General features: G+C 39.4%; 1 protein-coding gene across 1 annotated transcript in view; it reads left to right on the top strand.

The window, feature by feature from the left end:
- SMG1 (SMG1 phosphatidylinositol 3-kinase-related kinase) overlaps nt 1-14,599 on the top strand; it is a 58,109-nt gene extending 43,510 nt beyond the window's left edge. The window contains exons 33-40 of the mRNA XM_011950302.1: nt 449-601; nt 2,768-2,947; nt 3,710-3,937; nt 4,583-4,794; nt 4,952-5,058; nt 6,713-6,892; nt 6,973-7,079; nt 9,821-14,599. Of these exons, the coding sequence (XP_011805692.1) occupies nt 449-601; nt 2,768-2,947; nt 3,710-3,937; nt 4,583-4,794; nt 4,952-5,058; nt 6,713-6,892; nt 6,973-7,079; nt 9,821-9,898 (1,245 nt within the window). The 3' untranslated portion in view covers nt 9,899-14,599. The remainder of the gene's footprint in view (nt 1-448; nt 602-2,767; nt 2,948-3,709; nt 3,938-4,582; nt 4,795-4,951; nt 5,059-6,712; nt 6,893-6,972; nt 7,080-9,820) is intronic.
- Nucleotides 14,600-16,504: the final 1,905 nt, after the last annotated feature.

Raw genomic sequence — 16,504 nt, 5'->3', positions numbered from 1 at the left:
TCCCAGCTACTCGGGAGGCTGAGGCAGGAGAATCGCTTGAACCCAGGTGGCAAAGGTTGTAGTGAGCTGAGACTGTACCACTGCACTCCAGCCTGGGTGACAAGAGTGAGACTCCGTCTCAAAAGAAAAAAAAAAGGAGTTTGGTGTAGCAGATTTTTTGTTTTTTAAAGATCATTTTATTTTCAAATGAAAATGAAACTTCCTTCTGTACATTTTAAGATAATAAACTGAAAGCCAGTTGTTGCCTCTCTCTCCATACATGTTTGGCCTTAAATGTTCAAAGGGAAATCAAGGTTAATTCTAAAAGGTGATTGTTAAAGCTTTGTTTTCTAAATTACATATGTCCATCCTGGTTCTTTTGAATCTTTATTGTGTTATATAAAATACTCCACAGATAGGAAGTAGAGAATGTCATATACATTCACCAAGATTCTGCTGGCTTTTATAGGAGAAGCTAGCAGCACTTGAAGCAAGTATTGAACAGCGACTCAAGTGGGCAGGTGGTGCCAACCCTGCATTGGCCCCTGTGCTACAAGATTTTGAAGCAACGATAGCTGAAAGAAGAAATCTTGTCCTTAAAGAGAGCCAAAGAGCAAGTCAGGTATTGTGACTTACATGCACCAGCTTTGTATTCACTTACAGGATTAGATCAGTAGCCGGAAATTATATGTGGGGCAACCAGGGGAGCTTGAGAGCCCACGTTTTGGTTCACAGCACCAGGAGGAGGGACTGATGGGCCTTTCAGGGCATGCCTTAAGTTGAATTAAGTTGAACCTACAGCAGGTTATTTCCCTGGGCCTTTACTGCCTCCCATTTAAATGTTAATTAAATAAATTCAGCCTCTGTTGAAAAATAAAGAGGTTTTAAATTCATATTTGTCTAAGGTTCTCTGGTTCTCTTTTATAGAACTAAAGCAATCCAAAGATTTGGAAAGGTACTTTGAATATTATTTTTTCCACATGACAGTAAAAACATCTTTAGACCTTGTGCCCTGTCGGCCAGGCACCATGGCTTACATGGCTTACACCTGTAGTCCCAGCACTTTGGGAGACTGAGGTGGGCGGATCACAAGGTCAGGAGTTCAAGACCAGCCAGTATGGTGAAACCCCATCTCTACTAAAAATACAAAAAAATTAGCTGGGCGTCATGGTGGGTGCCCATAGTCCCAGCTACTCAGTAGGCTGAGGCAGGAGAATTGCTTGAACCTGGGAGCCAGAGGTTGCAGTGATCCAAGATCATGCCACTGAATTCCAGCCTGGGTGACAAAGCAAGACTCTGTCTCAAAAAAAAAAACAAAAAACTGTTATGGACATTTTCAACTAAGTACAAAATTGGAGTAATACATGATACTCATACTTCCTACCTATCACCAGTGCTTAATAATGCTCAACTTAAGTCCTATCTTATTTCACCCATACTCCGTAATCCTCCTTTCCATCCATATTTAATAGAAATCTCAAATAGTGCATAATTTTGTCTATAAATTTTTCAGTATATACCTGTTAAGAACTATTTAAGAATGTATCATAGCTGGGCATGGTATGTCCCTTTAGCTCTAGCTACTCAGAAGTCTGAGGCAGGCGGATGGCTTGAGGCTAGGAGTTGAAAACCAGCCTGGGCAACATAGCAAGATACTGTTTCTACCAAAAAAAATTATTTTCTTTTTTTTTTTGAGACGCAGTTTTGCTCTTGTTGCCCAGGCTGTAGTGCAGTGGTGTCATCTTGGCTCACTGCAACATCTGCCTCCAGAGTTCAAGCAATTCTCCTGCCTCAGCCTCCCAAGTAGCTGGGATTACAGGCACCTGCCACCATTGTGTGATGGTTTTTTTTTTTTTTTTTGAGACGGAGTTTTGCTGTTGTTGCCTAGGCTAGAGTGTAGTGGCGTGATCTTGGCTCACTGAAACATCTGCCTCCAGAGTTCAAGCGATTCTCCTGCCTCAGCCTCCCAAGTAGCTGGGATTACAGGCACCTGCCACCATGCCCAGCTAATTTTTTTGTATTTTTAGTGGAGATGGGGTTTCACCATGTTGGCCAGGTTGGTCTCGAACTCCTGACCTCAGGTGATCCGCTGGCCTTGGCCTCCCAAAGTGCTGGGATTATGGCTGTGAGCCACCACACCTGGCCAATAAAATTTTTTTTTTTTGGCTAGGCATGGTGGCACGCACCTCTAGTCCCAGCTGGAAGACTAGCTACCTGGGAGACTAAGGCGGGAGGACTGCTTGAGCCCAGGAGGCTAAGGCAACAGTGAGCTATAGTTAAGCCACTGTACTTGAGCCTGGGCAACGGGGGGAGACCCTGTCTCAAAGAAAACAAAAAACAAACAAAAAAAACCTAACCACCACAATATTAATCATACCTTTAAGATGAGCTTAATATTGCCAGATAAGTTAGGTAAGAATAGAAGCAGAAGGGGAACATTCTGATAGAAGTGTCTTCTGAATTGTGGGTGTAACACAAATTGCAGCTAAATATGATAACAGCTTTATTGTGGAGTAAATATTCTATGTAAAAACAGTAATGTAGAAGATACATTTACCTAATTGTTTGTCAGTGCTTTTGGCCATCTCAGACCTAACAGTGTAAATATAAATGTACATTTTTTTAAAGCCTTTATAAGGTTTTGGTCTATTTCCCAAACATTTTCAGCACCAATTCTGGTCCTGAATTCTCAAAATGAGGAAGTAGTATTTTTTCGTGTTATTAATTGTCACCTCCCTTTCCCACCTTCCCCCCATCTCCTCTTGTGGTTCCCTTTCTGTCTTCACAGGTCACTTTTCTCTGCAGCAATATCATTCATTTTGAAAGTTTACGAACAAGAACTGCAGAAGCCTTAAACCTGGATGCGGCGTTATTTGAACTAATCAAGCGATGTCAGCAGATGTGTTCATTTGCATCACAGTTTAACAGTTCAGTGTCTGAGTTAGAGCTTCGTTTATTACAGAGAGTGGTGAGTCTTGGTGGAAGGAAATTTGATTAAATTAAGGCTAGCGTTATACTATCAAAATCAATTTAATATATACATTCAGATTACATTTGTTGAGCATATACTGTATGTAAGAGGTTGTTATGGGGGCGGGGGGGGGACAGTGATGATTAAATTATTTTCTTAGCCACCCCCCTTCCCAGAAACGTATTATATATTTAAAAATATGAAAAATGAGAAAGTGTAAAGGCTCCTCAGAGCTACAACCAAAATACTATGAAAGTTTAGAATGGAGGAGAAAGACGGTATATAGCAAATGATTCCGATGCACTGAAAACATAGAGCGGGAGAAAGAGGGCTTATGAAAGATGAATGCTGGAAAAGTTAGTGAAGGCCAGAAATAGCAAGTTGGTAAATTTGACGTTTATATTTGGTCAGAAAGCTTAAAGTTGTATGTTAGGAAGTTCACATTTCATCTCGAAGAGTTATTTAGAATTTAGGGACCTGGATTGCCAGTCATCTTTGTGGTTCTGAATGTATTTCTCAGGTCTTAAACTTTAAGCATTTATAACCTGCGTGATTATGCAGGAAAGTAAAAATCTTCATCTATCTTTCATAGATTATTGAGATTATTGTTAAGTAACTTGTAGGTAATTAATTCATGACTTAGCAATGGAGGTTCTCTTTGTCAGCTTGAGTTACTAATATCTTTTGATGATGATAATGAAGAAAGGACTCATTATTTCAGCTGATACTCGAAGTCAAACAAATGCTTGTTCTATTTAGGACACTGGTCTTGAACATCCTATTGGCAGCTCTGAATGGCTTTTGTCAGCACACAAACAATTGACCCAGGATATGTCTACTCAGAGGGCAATTCAGACAGAGAAAGAGCAGCAGATAGAAACGGTCTGTGAAACAATTCAGAATCTGGTTGATAATATAAAGACTGTGCTCACTGGTCATAACCGACAGCTTGGAGATGTGAAACATCTCTTGAAAGCTATGGCTAAGGTAAGACTAATACCATGAACACACATTTACTGTCCCTCTTTTATAAAATTTACTAGTTTTATTTATAGGAAAAACAGTGACATTTTGTAAATAACAATTTATCTCATCGCATCTTCCAATTTATTTGTAACTGAGTTAACTTGTGTTTTCATCAACTATTTTTTTAAAACCAGTAGTATTAGTTGGAATTTCATACACAGAGAAACTAAGGCTTAAATAGATTCCTTTATTGTGATATAACTTGTAATAAAACCAAGATATGAACGTAGTTTGAGAATTCAGATATCCAGCCTATCTTTTTCTTAGCTATACCAACAAACCCATACAGTTCGCCTCCAAAATGAATGAAATGTTGTCTCTTCCCTCCAGTGTTGTACGTAGTCTAGTTAGTAAGAAAACTAAGCCTCCAGAAAAGGCTATTATTTCATTATTACAAACAGTAAATAATTTAATTTTAGAATTTACTTTTACTTTGAATTTTTATTTGATGGTGGAAACTAAGTTCCTATAAAAATGGAGTTAAACTATAATAAGCAGTTTAAACACTTATATTTGAAACACTTGCTACTTCTTAATCGCTAGGTGACTGTCTTGAGAGTAATTACTGATACTAAAACTATTTTTCTTAATCATTATCAATTCTAGGATGAAGAAGCTGCTCTGGCGGATGGTGAAGATGTTCCCTATGAGAACAGTGTTAGGCAGTTTTTGGGTGAATATAAATCATGGCAAGACAACATTCAAACAGTTCTGTTTACATTAGTCCAGGCTATGGGTCAGGTTCGAAGTCAAGAACATGTTGAAATGCTCCAGGAAATCACTCCCACCTTGAAAGAACTGAAAACACAAAGTCAGAGGTAAGAACCTTCTGGTCAAAATTTATAAAACATAAGTACAAAACTACTGGTATAGTAAGTTTATCTCTTGATTTAATTTTTCAGTTTTGTTCATATTTTTATAAGTAGTTATCAGGTAAAACATTTCATAAATAAGCCATTTTATTTTGTCTTTCAGTATCTATAATAATTTAGTGAGTTTTGCATCACCCTTAGTCACCGATGCAACAAATGAATGTTCGAGTCCAACGTCATCTGCCACTTATCAGCCATCCTTTGCTGCAGGTAGGAGAAGAGTCCTGAGTCTTGATCTCTTAATAATGTTACACATAGATGCTAAGATGTTTAATTATACATAACTGTCTAATATTAAACACTTAAGGCCTGTCATTCTATAATCTTAAACTGAACAGATTTTTGCTTATCCTTAAAAATACTCATGTGAGCCAGGCATGATGGCTACTGGAAGGCCAGGGTGGGAGGATTGCCTAAGGCCAGGAGTTCAAGACCCTGTCTCTTTAAAAATAAATAAATAAATAAACAGCTATTTAAAAAAAAAAAAAAAAAAAGGCTGGGCGAGGTGGCTCACACCTGTTATCCCAGCACTTTGGGAGGCTGAGGCAGGTGGATCACCTACGATCAGGTGTTCAAGACCAGCCTGACCAACATGGTAAAACCTTGTCTCTACTAAAAATACAAAAAAAATTAGCTGAGTGTGATGCCAGATGCTTGCAGTCCCAGCTACTCAGGAGGCTGAGGCAGGAGAATTGTTTGAACCTGGGAAGCAGAGGTTGCAGTGAGCCAAGATCACGTCACTACACTCCAGCCTGGGTGACAGAACAAGACTCTGTCTCAAAAAAATGAAACAACTTGTGAGAGAGTAAAAATGCTTTGCATTTGAGTAGTTTTCTTTAAAAAAATTGTGTGTTTTTTTTTGGGGGGGAGATGGAGTCTCAAAACTCACTGTGGCCCAGGCTAGAGTGCAGTGGCACAATTGTGGCTCACTGCAACCTCCACCCCCTAGTTTTAAGCGATTCTCCTGCCTCAGCTTCCTGAATAGCTTGGATTACAGGTGCCTGCTACTTGGCTAAAAAATTTTTTGATTTCAAAATATGTATCTGTTAGAGAAACTTAGGAAAATACTTAATACAACTGAAAAATTTGTAGTTTCATTCCAAATAGAGGCAAAAACCACTCTGCATTTGTTGATTTACTTCACTGTGCATATGCACACATAACACGAACACGTTGGGATGATTATGCACGTGCAATTTTTGTTGCCTTTTTCCAGTTAATAATTTTTCAGTCATTAAAATCTTTTAAAAAATGACTTAATGGCCAATTTATTTTTATTTTTTATTTTATTTATTTTTATTTTATTGTTTTTTGTTTGTTTTGTTTTTGTTTTTGTTTTGAGATGAGTCTCACTCTGTCGCCCAGGCTGGAGTGCAGTGGCGCAATCTCAGCTCACTGCAACTTCCGCCTTCTGGATTCAGGAGATTTTCCTGCCTCAGCCTCCCAAGTAGCTAGAATTACAGGAACCTGCCACCATGCCCCGCTAATTTTTGTATTTTTATAGAGACAGGATTTTCCCATGTTGGCTAGGCTGGTCTCAAACTTCTGACCTCAACTGATCCGCCCACTTTGGCCTCCCAAAGTGCTGGGATTACAGGCGTGAGCCACCATGCCCAGCTGATATTTATGGTTTTTGATGCCACAAGCCTAGTAAACGTAATTGTACAAATTCATACCTGAATGTCTGACTGTTTTTAGGCTATATTTTTAGGAAGACAATTGCTGTGTCAAAGGATAAGGATTTATAGTTGATTATTTAATTTGGGGTATTAAAATACACTACCACCTATCCCGTGCTTGCTCCACTCTGCCCCCTCCGTGTTTTGTTTACGCGTAAATTGAGCCACCAACTCTTTCTCTGTAGCAGTCCGGAGTAACACTGGCCAGAAGACTCAGCCTGATGTCATGTCACAGAATGCTAGAAAGCTGATTCAGAAAAATCTTGCCACATCAGCTGATACTCCACCAAGCACCGTTCCAGGAACTGGCAAGAGTGTTGCTTGTAGTCCTAAAAAGGCAGTCAGAGACCCTAAAACTGGGAAAGGTAATTAGTTAGAATAAAGATGCCTTAAATTTTTATATGAAATGACGGTTTGACTTATGTATGTTTTTGTTGCTTCATAGCGGTGCAAGAGAGAAACTCCTATGCAGTGAGTGTGTGGAAGAGAGTGAAAGCCAAGTTAGAGGGCCGAGATGTTGATCCGAATAGGAGGATGTCAGTTGCTGAACAGGTGACTGTGTTTTAAACTTGGGCTACACATTTTAATGCTGCTGGAAAAGTAGAGGTGTATAAAGATGCCTCTCGGCCGGGCGCGGTGGCTCAAGCCTGTAATCCCAGCACTTTGGGAGGCCGAGATGGGCGGATCACAAGGTCAGGAGATCGAGACCATCCTGGCGAACACAGTGAAACCCCGTCTCTACTAAAATACAAAAAACTAGCCGGGCGAGATGGCGGGCGCCTGTAGTCCCAGCTACTCGGGAGGCTGAGGCAGGAGAATGGCGTGAACCCGGGAGACGGAGCTTGCAGTGAGCTGAGATCCGGCCACTGCACTCCAGCCTGGGCGACAGAGCGAGACTCCGTCTCAAATAAATAAATAAATAAATAAATAAAGATGCCTCTCATCAATTTCCTTAGTGGTTCATCAAGGAACTTAAATGTGTTTTCAGGATTCAGAAGATTTTGAGTAACACAGCTCTGGCGTTGTCCAGTAGTCACCATTTTGCTCTGACCCTTCCTTGTGAGCACTTTCCTTTCCCCTAGCCCTGTTTTAACCCAAATATAAGTCTGATCCTCCTCCACTGGACTACAATTAGTTTCCATTTAAAGAAAACTGTTGAAGGTTTCAAATGGAATGCTAAGGAAGCTTTGGGTTGCAGGTGTAGTATGAGTGGAGCATCCCTAATCAGATGCTCCCAATCTGAAACATTTTGAGTGTTGACATGATGCCATAAGTGGAAAATTCCATGCCTGACCTTGTGATGGATCCCAGTAGTGAAAATCTAGTCAGAACCTGTTTTGTGCACAAAATTACTGAAAATGTATAAAATTACCTTCAGGCTATGTGAATAATAAGGCGTAAGTGGATTCCGTGTATAGACTTGCATCCCACCCCCAAGTTACTTATTGTATATGTACATATATTCCAAAATCTCAAAGAATCCCAAATCTAAAACTACAGATCCCAAGCATTTTGGATAAGGGATACTCAACCTGTATTTGTAAAGCATCTTTGGGTATTGGGACATTTGTCTGAAGTCATTACTCTGAAATGTTTTCATCAGTGTTACTAATATTGAATATATAAATTTGAGAATAAAGCTACAGAAAACTTGTAGGAAGGCCCATAAACGTTTTATCTAGACTCACCAGTTAACAATTTCCCATGTTTCATTGTTCTGTGTGTGTGCACACACAGTTTTTCTGAACAATTTGAGGGTTCTTTGCAGACATCTTAACACTTCATGCCTAAACTTCACTATGTATCTCTTGAACAAAATACTATAATACTGTAACTACTATGTAATTGTCAACTCAGGAAACTTAACATTGATGTAATACTATTATCTAACATTCAATCCACATTCAGATTTCTCCAATTATCTCAAAATATTCTTTATTGCTTATTCCTCCTCTCTGAACCCCCTATTTCCCCCACCTTCAAGATCTAGTCAAGGATCATCATGCATTTTGCATATAGATAGATGGTCCTCCCCTTATGATGGAGTGACATCCCAATAAATCCATCATAAGTTTAAAATGCATTTAATACCCCGATAAACCCATGGTGAAGTAAAAAAAAAAAAAAGGTCATTTGGACCCACTGTGAGTCAGGGACTGTCTATCCTTGTCCTACTTCTTGATCTGCTTTAATATCTAGAACAGTTCCTGAGCCTTTCCCTCTTCCCTTCCTTTCATATTTTTGGTTTGTCTACATTAGTTGGTTTACAGAATGTGCCTCTGTTTATATTTGTCTGATATTTTCCTCATAATTCAATTCATTCAAGATTTTTTTGGAAGGAGTACAACATCAGTGATGTTTCTTTCTCAGTATTTTACATCAAGAGACATATGTCAGTTTGTGCCATCTTTGGTGGTGATAAGTTAGATCATATGGTCAAGAGAGGTATCCGCTTGATGTCTTCATTATAAACGTACATTTTTTCCTGTGGGATAAAAAATAAGAGACTGAGTATCTTATTTGATGGTTTGGCATCCGTAATTCAATTTTAACATCAGTAAGGATTTTTTTTTTTTTTCTTTTAAACACTGTTACGTTCTTGTATAGGACCTAGACTTAAACTCTTCTTGGGCAAGGAATTTTTTTTTTTTTTTTTGAGATGGAGTCTTGCTCTGCCGCCCAGGCTAGAGTGCAGTGGCGTGATCTCGGCTCACTGCAAGCTCCGCCTCCCGGGTTCATGCCATTCTCCTGCCTCAGCCTCCCAAGTAGCTGGGGACTACAGGCGCCCGCCACCACACCCGGCTCATTTTTTGTATTTTTAATAGAGACGGGGTTTCACCGTGTTTACCAGGATGGTCTCGATCTCCTGACCTTGTGATCCGCCCTCCTCGGCCTCCCAAAGTGCTGGGATTACAGGCATGAGCCACCGTGCCCGGCCTTTTTTTTTTTTTTTTTTTAAAGAAACCGTTTTGTCAAGTTTGTCAAAAATCATGAAAGATGTTCTGAGTTAGGGATATTTTTACTTCATAAATGTTCTGGTAGGTTAATGGATTGTGTGCTTTTCATATCTTTGTAACTGTCTTAGCTCTCTTTTTAAAGTGTACTTGGCTTTTGTGCTTTTTATTCTGATAGTTATTAAATTTTATATGAAAATTCAGGGGCTTACAGGAGCAGGGTAAGTATAGGGAGTCCTTTGCACGTAACTTTTGGTATAATTTGTCTGCTGATTGTAATTCAGCAGACAGTTGAAAAGCTTTAAATGACTTTACATACTATCCTGCCTATTTTTACAGGTTGACTATGTCATTAAAGAAGCAACTAATCTAGATAACTTGGCTCAGCTGTATGAAGGTTGGACAGCCTGGGTGTGAATGGCAAGTCAGTAGATGAGTCTGGTTAAGCGAGGTCAGACATCCACCAGAATCAACTCAGCCTCAGGCATCCAAAGCCACACCACAGTCGGTGGTGATGCAACTGGGGGCTTACTCTGAGGAAACCTAGGAAATCTCGGTGCACTAGGAAGTGAATCCTGCAGGACAGCTGCACTCAGGGATACGCCCAACACCATGGCCTGCAACCCCAGGGTCAAGGGTGAAGGAAAGCAAGCTCACCGCCTGAACACGGAGATTGTCTTTCTGCCACAGAACAGCAGCAAACGTGTCAGGAGGTTAGCTGCAGAAAGAAATCGGGATGCCGCGGAGCACAGAGTGATTTGGAACTCCATTCCACCTGACCCTGTGTGTACAATCCAGGAAAAAAACAAACCCCACTCAGAAACAGAGAAAACTGGGGTCGCGAAGAAATCACAGCCAAGGAAGATTTGATGCATTCAGATTCTTGTGTAACACTTGTTGCTTGGCAACAGTACTGGTTGGGTTGACCAGTAAGTACAAAAAGGCTAAAGGCTATGCGATATGAATTTCAGAAATGGACTGAAAATGGAGAGCTATGTAACAGATACACTACAGTGGAAGAACTTCTGAAATGAAGGGAAAAAAACCACCCCATCGTTCCCTGCTCCTCCCCACCACTTACCCATTCCCCCTTTACCTAATCTAGTAGATTAGCCATCTTTCAAATTCACTTTTATTTCAATCCTTATATTTCATATACTTTCGTCTCGATGCTGTTAATAACTTCTGATAACATGGAAAATTCAAGGATTGTTTAAAGGTCTGATGATCACACACAAAATGTAATTCTGGTTGTTTAAGTCATTTCTGTGATTCTATCATGTACAGTTTCCAGAATTGTCACTGTGCATTCAAAAGTAATGAATCTAACAGACATTTGATTTAATGTACACTCCCTTTTGCTTATAGTGTGCATTTTTTTTGGAGGTCATTCAAATTTTCCCTCTTCTGTGATAGCTGTAGTTTCTTTCATAGAAAGTAGCTAATCCAGTGTAATCTTTTACCTTTTTAAAAACCAGGATAGAGTATCTATTAGAGTTTTACATTGTTGATGATAGATTAACAATAAAGTGATGTTCTGGTGGAGGTAGACTGAAATTTTTTTTAATTCATTTTTTTCATTTGATGCTTTTAATTTACACTTGGTAAATTAAAAGTTCTTTAGTTTACTTGGCATTTTAGGACATGTACATGAAACAGTGAAAATGAGATCCACCAACATCTTTTATTAAGTTCAGTTATTAGTCTGTGAAGTGCTTTACTTTTTGCACAATTTTAATAGCTTGCCATTCAGTAATACATTATAGTGAATTCATGATCAAGGTTTCCTTAAATTTAGCATTGCATTTCAGTACTGACTGTGTAAGCTAAATTGCTGATCCAAAATAAAAACCCAGACTAGAATAGGGTTCTTAAAATCAAGTATCAACACAAAAGAGAACACAATTAAAATCTTAATTGTTGGCTGGGCACAGTGGCTCATGCCTGTAATCCCAGCACTTTGGGAGGCCAAGGTGGGAGGATCACGAGGTTAGGAGATCGAAACCATCCTGGCTAACACGGTGAAACCCTGTCTCTACTAAAAATACAACAAAATTAGCCAGGCGTGGTGGTGGGCGCCTGTAGTCCCAGCTACTTGGGAAGCTGAGGCAAGAGAATGGCGTGAACCCAGGAGGCGGAGCTTGCAGTGAGCCAAGGTTGTGTCACTGCACTCCAGTCCTGGTGACAGAACGAGACTCTGTGACAAAAATAAATAAATAAAAATAATCTTAATTGTCTGAGTACATTTTCCCTGCATTTTAGAGATTAGGACAGTGGTCACTTTTTAGTTGCCAGTCTTCACAGACAAACTTGAGAGGTATTAAGGAAAAAATTCCACATAGCTCTGGGCCTTTTCTGTATTCTGATTGCCACGTTAATCTGTAATCTTTACCCATGAAAGAATGTGTTTCAGTATCAGTGCTTTCTTGATACTTTAGCAAGTATTGTAGGCAGGGTGGATTTTTTTGAAATACCCATGTGTTCAATAGCAAGTTAAGGAACCTAGCGCATCAAATTCTGTTTTCTTCATTCATTTGGAGCCTTATTTTCACAAAACAACCTAGCTGGAATAATAATGCCATATTGTATTTTGCATGCTGCTTTATTTTCTAGAGGCTCTGGGAGCAAATTACATTCATCACATTACCTCTGCTCTCTCAAGATTAAAGTCTTTCAGCAACGTTCTTTATTGTCATCATAAAGAAAAACTTTTATCGCAGTGATAAAATCAGTTCACATTAGTTTAGCACTATAGATAGCATTCAGAAATTGGTTTCTCTTTGGTAAAGAAGATAAACAGGTGAATTTTATTGCCTGTGTTTTCAGGCTTCAGAGGTACCTGGCACCTTACTCAAGCAAAAACGAAAAACAGCTTTACTTCAAAAGCATGTGCCTCTGGTAAATTATCCATCACTTTTGTTTTAAAGTGGTCCCTCCAAGAATAATGTAGCATACACAGTGGGTCTGGTTGTAAGGCAGATGTAATAGATGACTTCAAAAGCCTGCTCCTTACTGCACTCTGGACAAGACCCTGGTCTGTATCTTTTGGCTTCCTCTGTTAAGTCATTCTACAAGGTGACTTGCCATTTGAACTTTTTAAGAGACCTCAGCAGTTAGACTGAGAAAAGTTAGAGTGCTGTAGTTATGAAGTCATACATTTTTGATAACACAAAATACCTGTGGAAAACCAGGGATCCTCTCCTATTTTTCTCTCTCTCCTGCCTCCCCCTTTCCCTCCATTCCTCTGTCCCCTCCCCCTCTCCCCCACTGTCTTTAAGAATCAGGGGGTACAGAATAACCTACAAACAACCTCTTCAAAGTACCCTTGGAAATTGAAGTTCAATCTTAAGTTTTTTGTTGTCTTTAATTTACTAGAATTGCCTAATTTTTAGTTGATTTCTCTACAGAGCTGTGGAGGCTTAGCTTGTGTAGTTATTTCTCTTTTACTGTTGCTTTGGTGTGTCTTGAAGTTTGATTATTTTTGGTCATTGAGTTCTTAGTGTAGTTTGCTAGATGATTATTAAGATTCTTTTGTGTCTGACACTTGTGGTGAGTTGCTTTTGAAATCTGTTGAGATTTCCATGTGAGAACTGATAATCAGGCTCTTGATCTGCTTCCCTAAATAACTTTTTAGAGCCCAAACCCCAGGTTTAGGGTGAGGGTTTGTAATACAGAGAAAAACTTCCATCACTTCTGCCCTTAACCCTTGCCTCTAAGCTTAGTAAGTAGTTTTCTTAATATTGTCCAATGTTTGGTGTTATCTGCATTGTTTTTTGTTTTTTTAATTGTGGTGGTTCTGACGTGTGAAATTTAAGGAAAGAGCCATTTTTAAAAATGCCGAGCAGGGCAATGCAAGTACAGCCAAATATTAGACTTGATGTGCAATCTTAGGTCCTTTTTAATCTGGGGTATTATAGGCAGTACTTTAAATTGAAAAGTCTTCCTGGCCTATTTTCCTCCACATTTTTGTAATGAACTCTGGGGGCTTACTTGTTTTGGCAGTACTAAAATCAAAGGAGCTGGTTCTTCTTTTCTCCCAATTGTTTTCATATGAAAGCACCTACAATTAGCCTGTTAGTCCTATTCAGATACATCAAATATCAGTGAATGCTTTACTATTAGCACATTTAAGCATCTTTGTTTTACGTAAAAGTAGAGTATGAAAACCAGTGTTCAATTTTATATTTTGTTGAGCTTGTAAAATGCCAGCAATTTAAAACTAGGACTTTCCTCCCCATAAGCCAAGGAGGTAGAATTACTAATGCAAGGGTTAAAGAAGGTAGATTTTGTTTTCAATATCTGGGTAGTATTAGATTCCTCCACAGGGAAGAACTAGCAAGTGTCCCAAATTTTTCCAAACGTTGGGGAGGGGAAAATTCACTGTATAATGAAACCCTAAGGGTTTGTTGCACTTCCTACTTTTTAGGCCTGGATAACAGTATCACCATCCTTATTTACAGAAAAGAAGGGCAAAACTAACTCTTAATGAGAAAAGCTTTATAAGTTCAAGGGTTGTAAAACATGAACTACTTAGGGTACTCTGCTTTCCATGGGAACTTGGCTAGACTTAGAAAAAGATGTTTGTTGCGCTAATGTAAAAGTGTCATACAATTTAGTAGATTTTTGAAGATGGTAAATTAGAAGAATCCTGTGTTCTGAATTGCAGACTTTTAGAATGTTTTTCTTTGAAAACAGGCTAATATCTTTTTCTTGACAAAGTTTCAGCTCCTCTTTATTGTGTCATTTTTCTGGTTTAAATTTCCCTTACCTTTCCACCTGTAATGTCAGTGGCAACAACATCATACTTCACTTACTTGTTAATTTACTTTTTACCCTTATTCTAAGAGCAAGTTGAGTTGAACTGAATCTTCCTTGTCCTAGTAACAATGTATAAAATAGTGGCTTCTCTGTACAAAAGGTTGTAATGCCTCCTGATGGATATAATTTTGTGATTGTATTTTAAAGTTGAATAAATCACACCAGCTCCCTGAAAATGTTCATAATGCATCTTTTGGAAAACAAAAATACATGCCTAATTTGTGCATATTTGCATTAACATGGCCAAGATTGTATGAAATACCTGTTTTTCAGAAAATAAAGGTTCAGTCTCAAAAGATAGAGCATTTAAGTTCTGAATTTATTGGTCAAAATAGATTTTGGAAAACTTGGAACCTTTTGGAACCTGGGTAGCTTGAAAAAACAAAACGACAGGGTCTCCCTATGTTGCCCAGGCTGATCTTGAACTCCTGGGCTCAAGTTACCCTCCCACTTCAGCCTCCCAAAGTGCTGGGATTACAAGCCTGAACCACTGAGCCGAGCCAAACCTAGCCTTTTTTTTTTTTCTGAATAGCACTAATACCTCAAAAAAGACCCCTAAATTCTCAAAAAAGTAGTTATTTTACTCTCAAACTTGTTTTATTTTTGAACAGCAGTAGACATTTTACTTCAATGATACCAATGTAAATTCTTGGTATTAGGGCCCAATTTATAAAGCTTAATTTTGGCGGTATTTAAAAACAAAATTCCCATAGATCATTATTGACAGGTGCATTCCCTGGAGTGTGACACCTCTGAAAAAAAATAGAAAATGTCCACCTTGGCTTTATATCTTGGAGATTGCATTTGTTGCTGCTAGATGATGTTAGGATTTGTGTTAACTGCTTAGTCATCTGGCGCATTTCAAAAGATCACATCCTGTCTCTGTAGGACAAAAAGCTCTAAAGAAAACTACGTTAAGGGTGGGTGTTTTTTAATAATTCGACCAATCGGAAATTTAGTGAGAGACCATAGAGCAGGGCTGTGCATTTAGAAATAGGTATGGGAATACATTGTTAAGTAACAAAAATACTAAGTGGAGAAACTGCTGCTTGAGTTGCTTCTGTTTTTTTCACCTACCTTCATTTCACAAGCTGGTGTTAACAAGTCTTAAGTTGTGCATGGAAAACTTGGGTGAAAACGAGAAGCATTCTGCAGCAAAAGGTGATTTCCCAAAAGTAGAAATGTCACTTTAAACCCTAATAACCCCATAGCCTCTCCTTTGGAAGTGGCTATTAACTGTGGGTCTAGCAAGATCACACACCCAGTACTCAACGTGTTCACTGTGTGGCTGCTGATTGCTTCGATCTTTTTGTCTTTTTTTTTTTAAAGACAGGTTTTTTGCTCTGTCGCCCAAGCATGAGTGCAGTAGGTGCAATCATAGCTCACTGCAGCTGAATCTCCTGGGCTCAAGGGATCTCCCGCGTCTCCCCTTTTGTCTTTTTTGTTTTTGTTTTTTAAGTACGTGGAGAAAAACCTGCTCTTCAGACTCCATAGCTTTAAAAACTCTCCAAATAGCGTCTCTGTCATCTGGCTGTATCTTGCCTATACAACTTCTTTACCCCAACATTCCAAAGTGGCACTTTATTGAACAGTCGGCTTTCCTTGCAAAGACTTTTTCAAGTGCTTCTCCCTGATCCAGATACTTCACTCCCCCTTCACCTCGAAAGACCTACAGCAAATTGACACCCTTCCATGAAACTCACAATGCTCCTGCCCTTGCCCCGCTCTCTTCCGGGCAGTACGTGGTCTGCAGCTAAACACTCTCACATTTACGACTTTCTTGAATATTTAAGAACCTGGTGGTTACTTAAGGAACATTAAAAAATAAATTTAAATTCAATGGCCGAATACAGATGACGTTAAGAGATTGGAAGTTAAAACCTGTATAAAAGGATAAAAGGTTGGAAGTTAAAACTATACTTGGCCGGGCGCGGCGGCTCAAGCCAGTAATCCCAGCACTTTGGGAGGCCGAGATGGGCGGATCACGAGGTCAGGAGATCGAGACCATCCTGGCCAACACGGTGAAACCCCGTCTCTACTAAAAAATACAAAAAACTAGCCAGGCGAGGTGGCCGGCGCCTGTAGTCCCAGCTACTCGGGAGGCTGAGGCGGGAGAATGGCGTAAACCCAGGAGGCGGAGCTTGCAAGTGAGCTGAGATCCGGCCACTGTACTCGAGCCTGGGCGACGGAGCGAGACTCCGTCTC

Source organism: Colobus angolensis, unplaced genomic scaffold (assembly GCF_000951035.1).
Source record: "Colobus angolensis palliatus isolate OR3802 unplaced genomic scaffold, Cang.pa_1.0 Scaffold305, whole genome shotgun sequence".
NCBI lineage: Eukaryota > Metazoa > Chordata > Mammalia > Primates > Cercopithecidae > Colobus > Colobus angolensis.
Note: the sequence above shows the minus strand (reverse complement) of the source record. Positions and strands in the feature narration are given on the sequence as shown.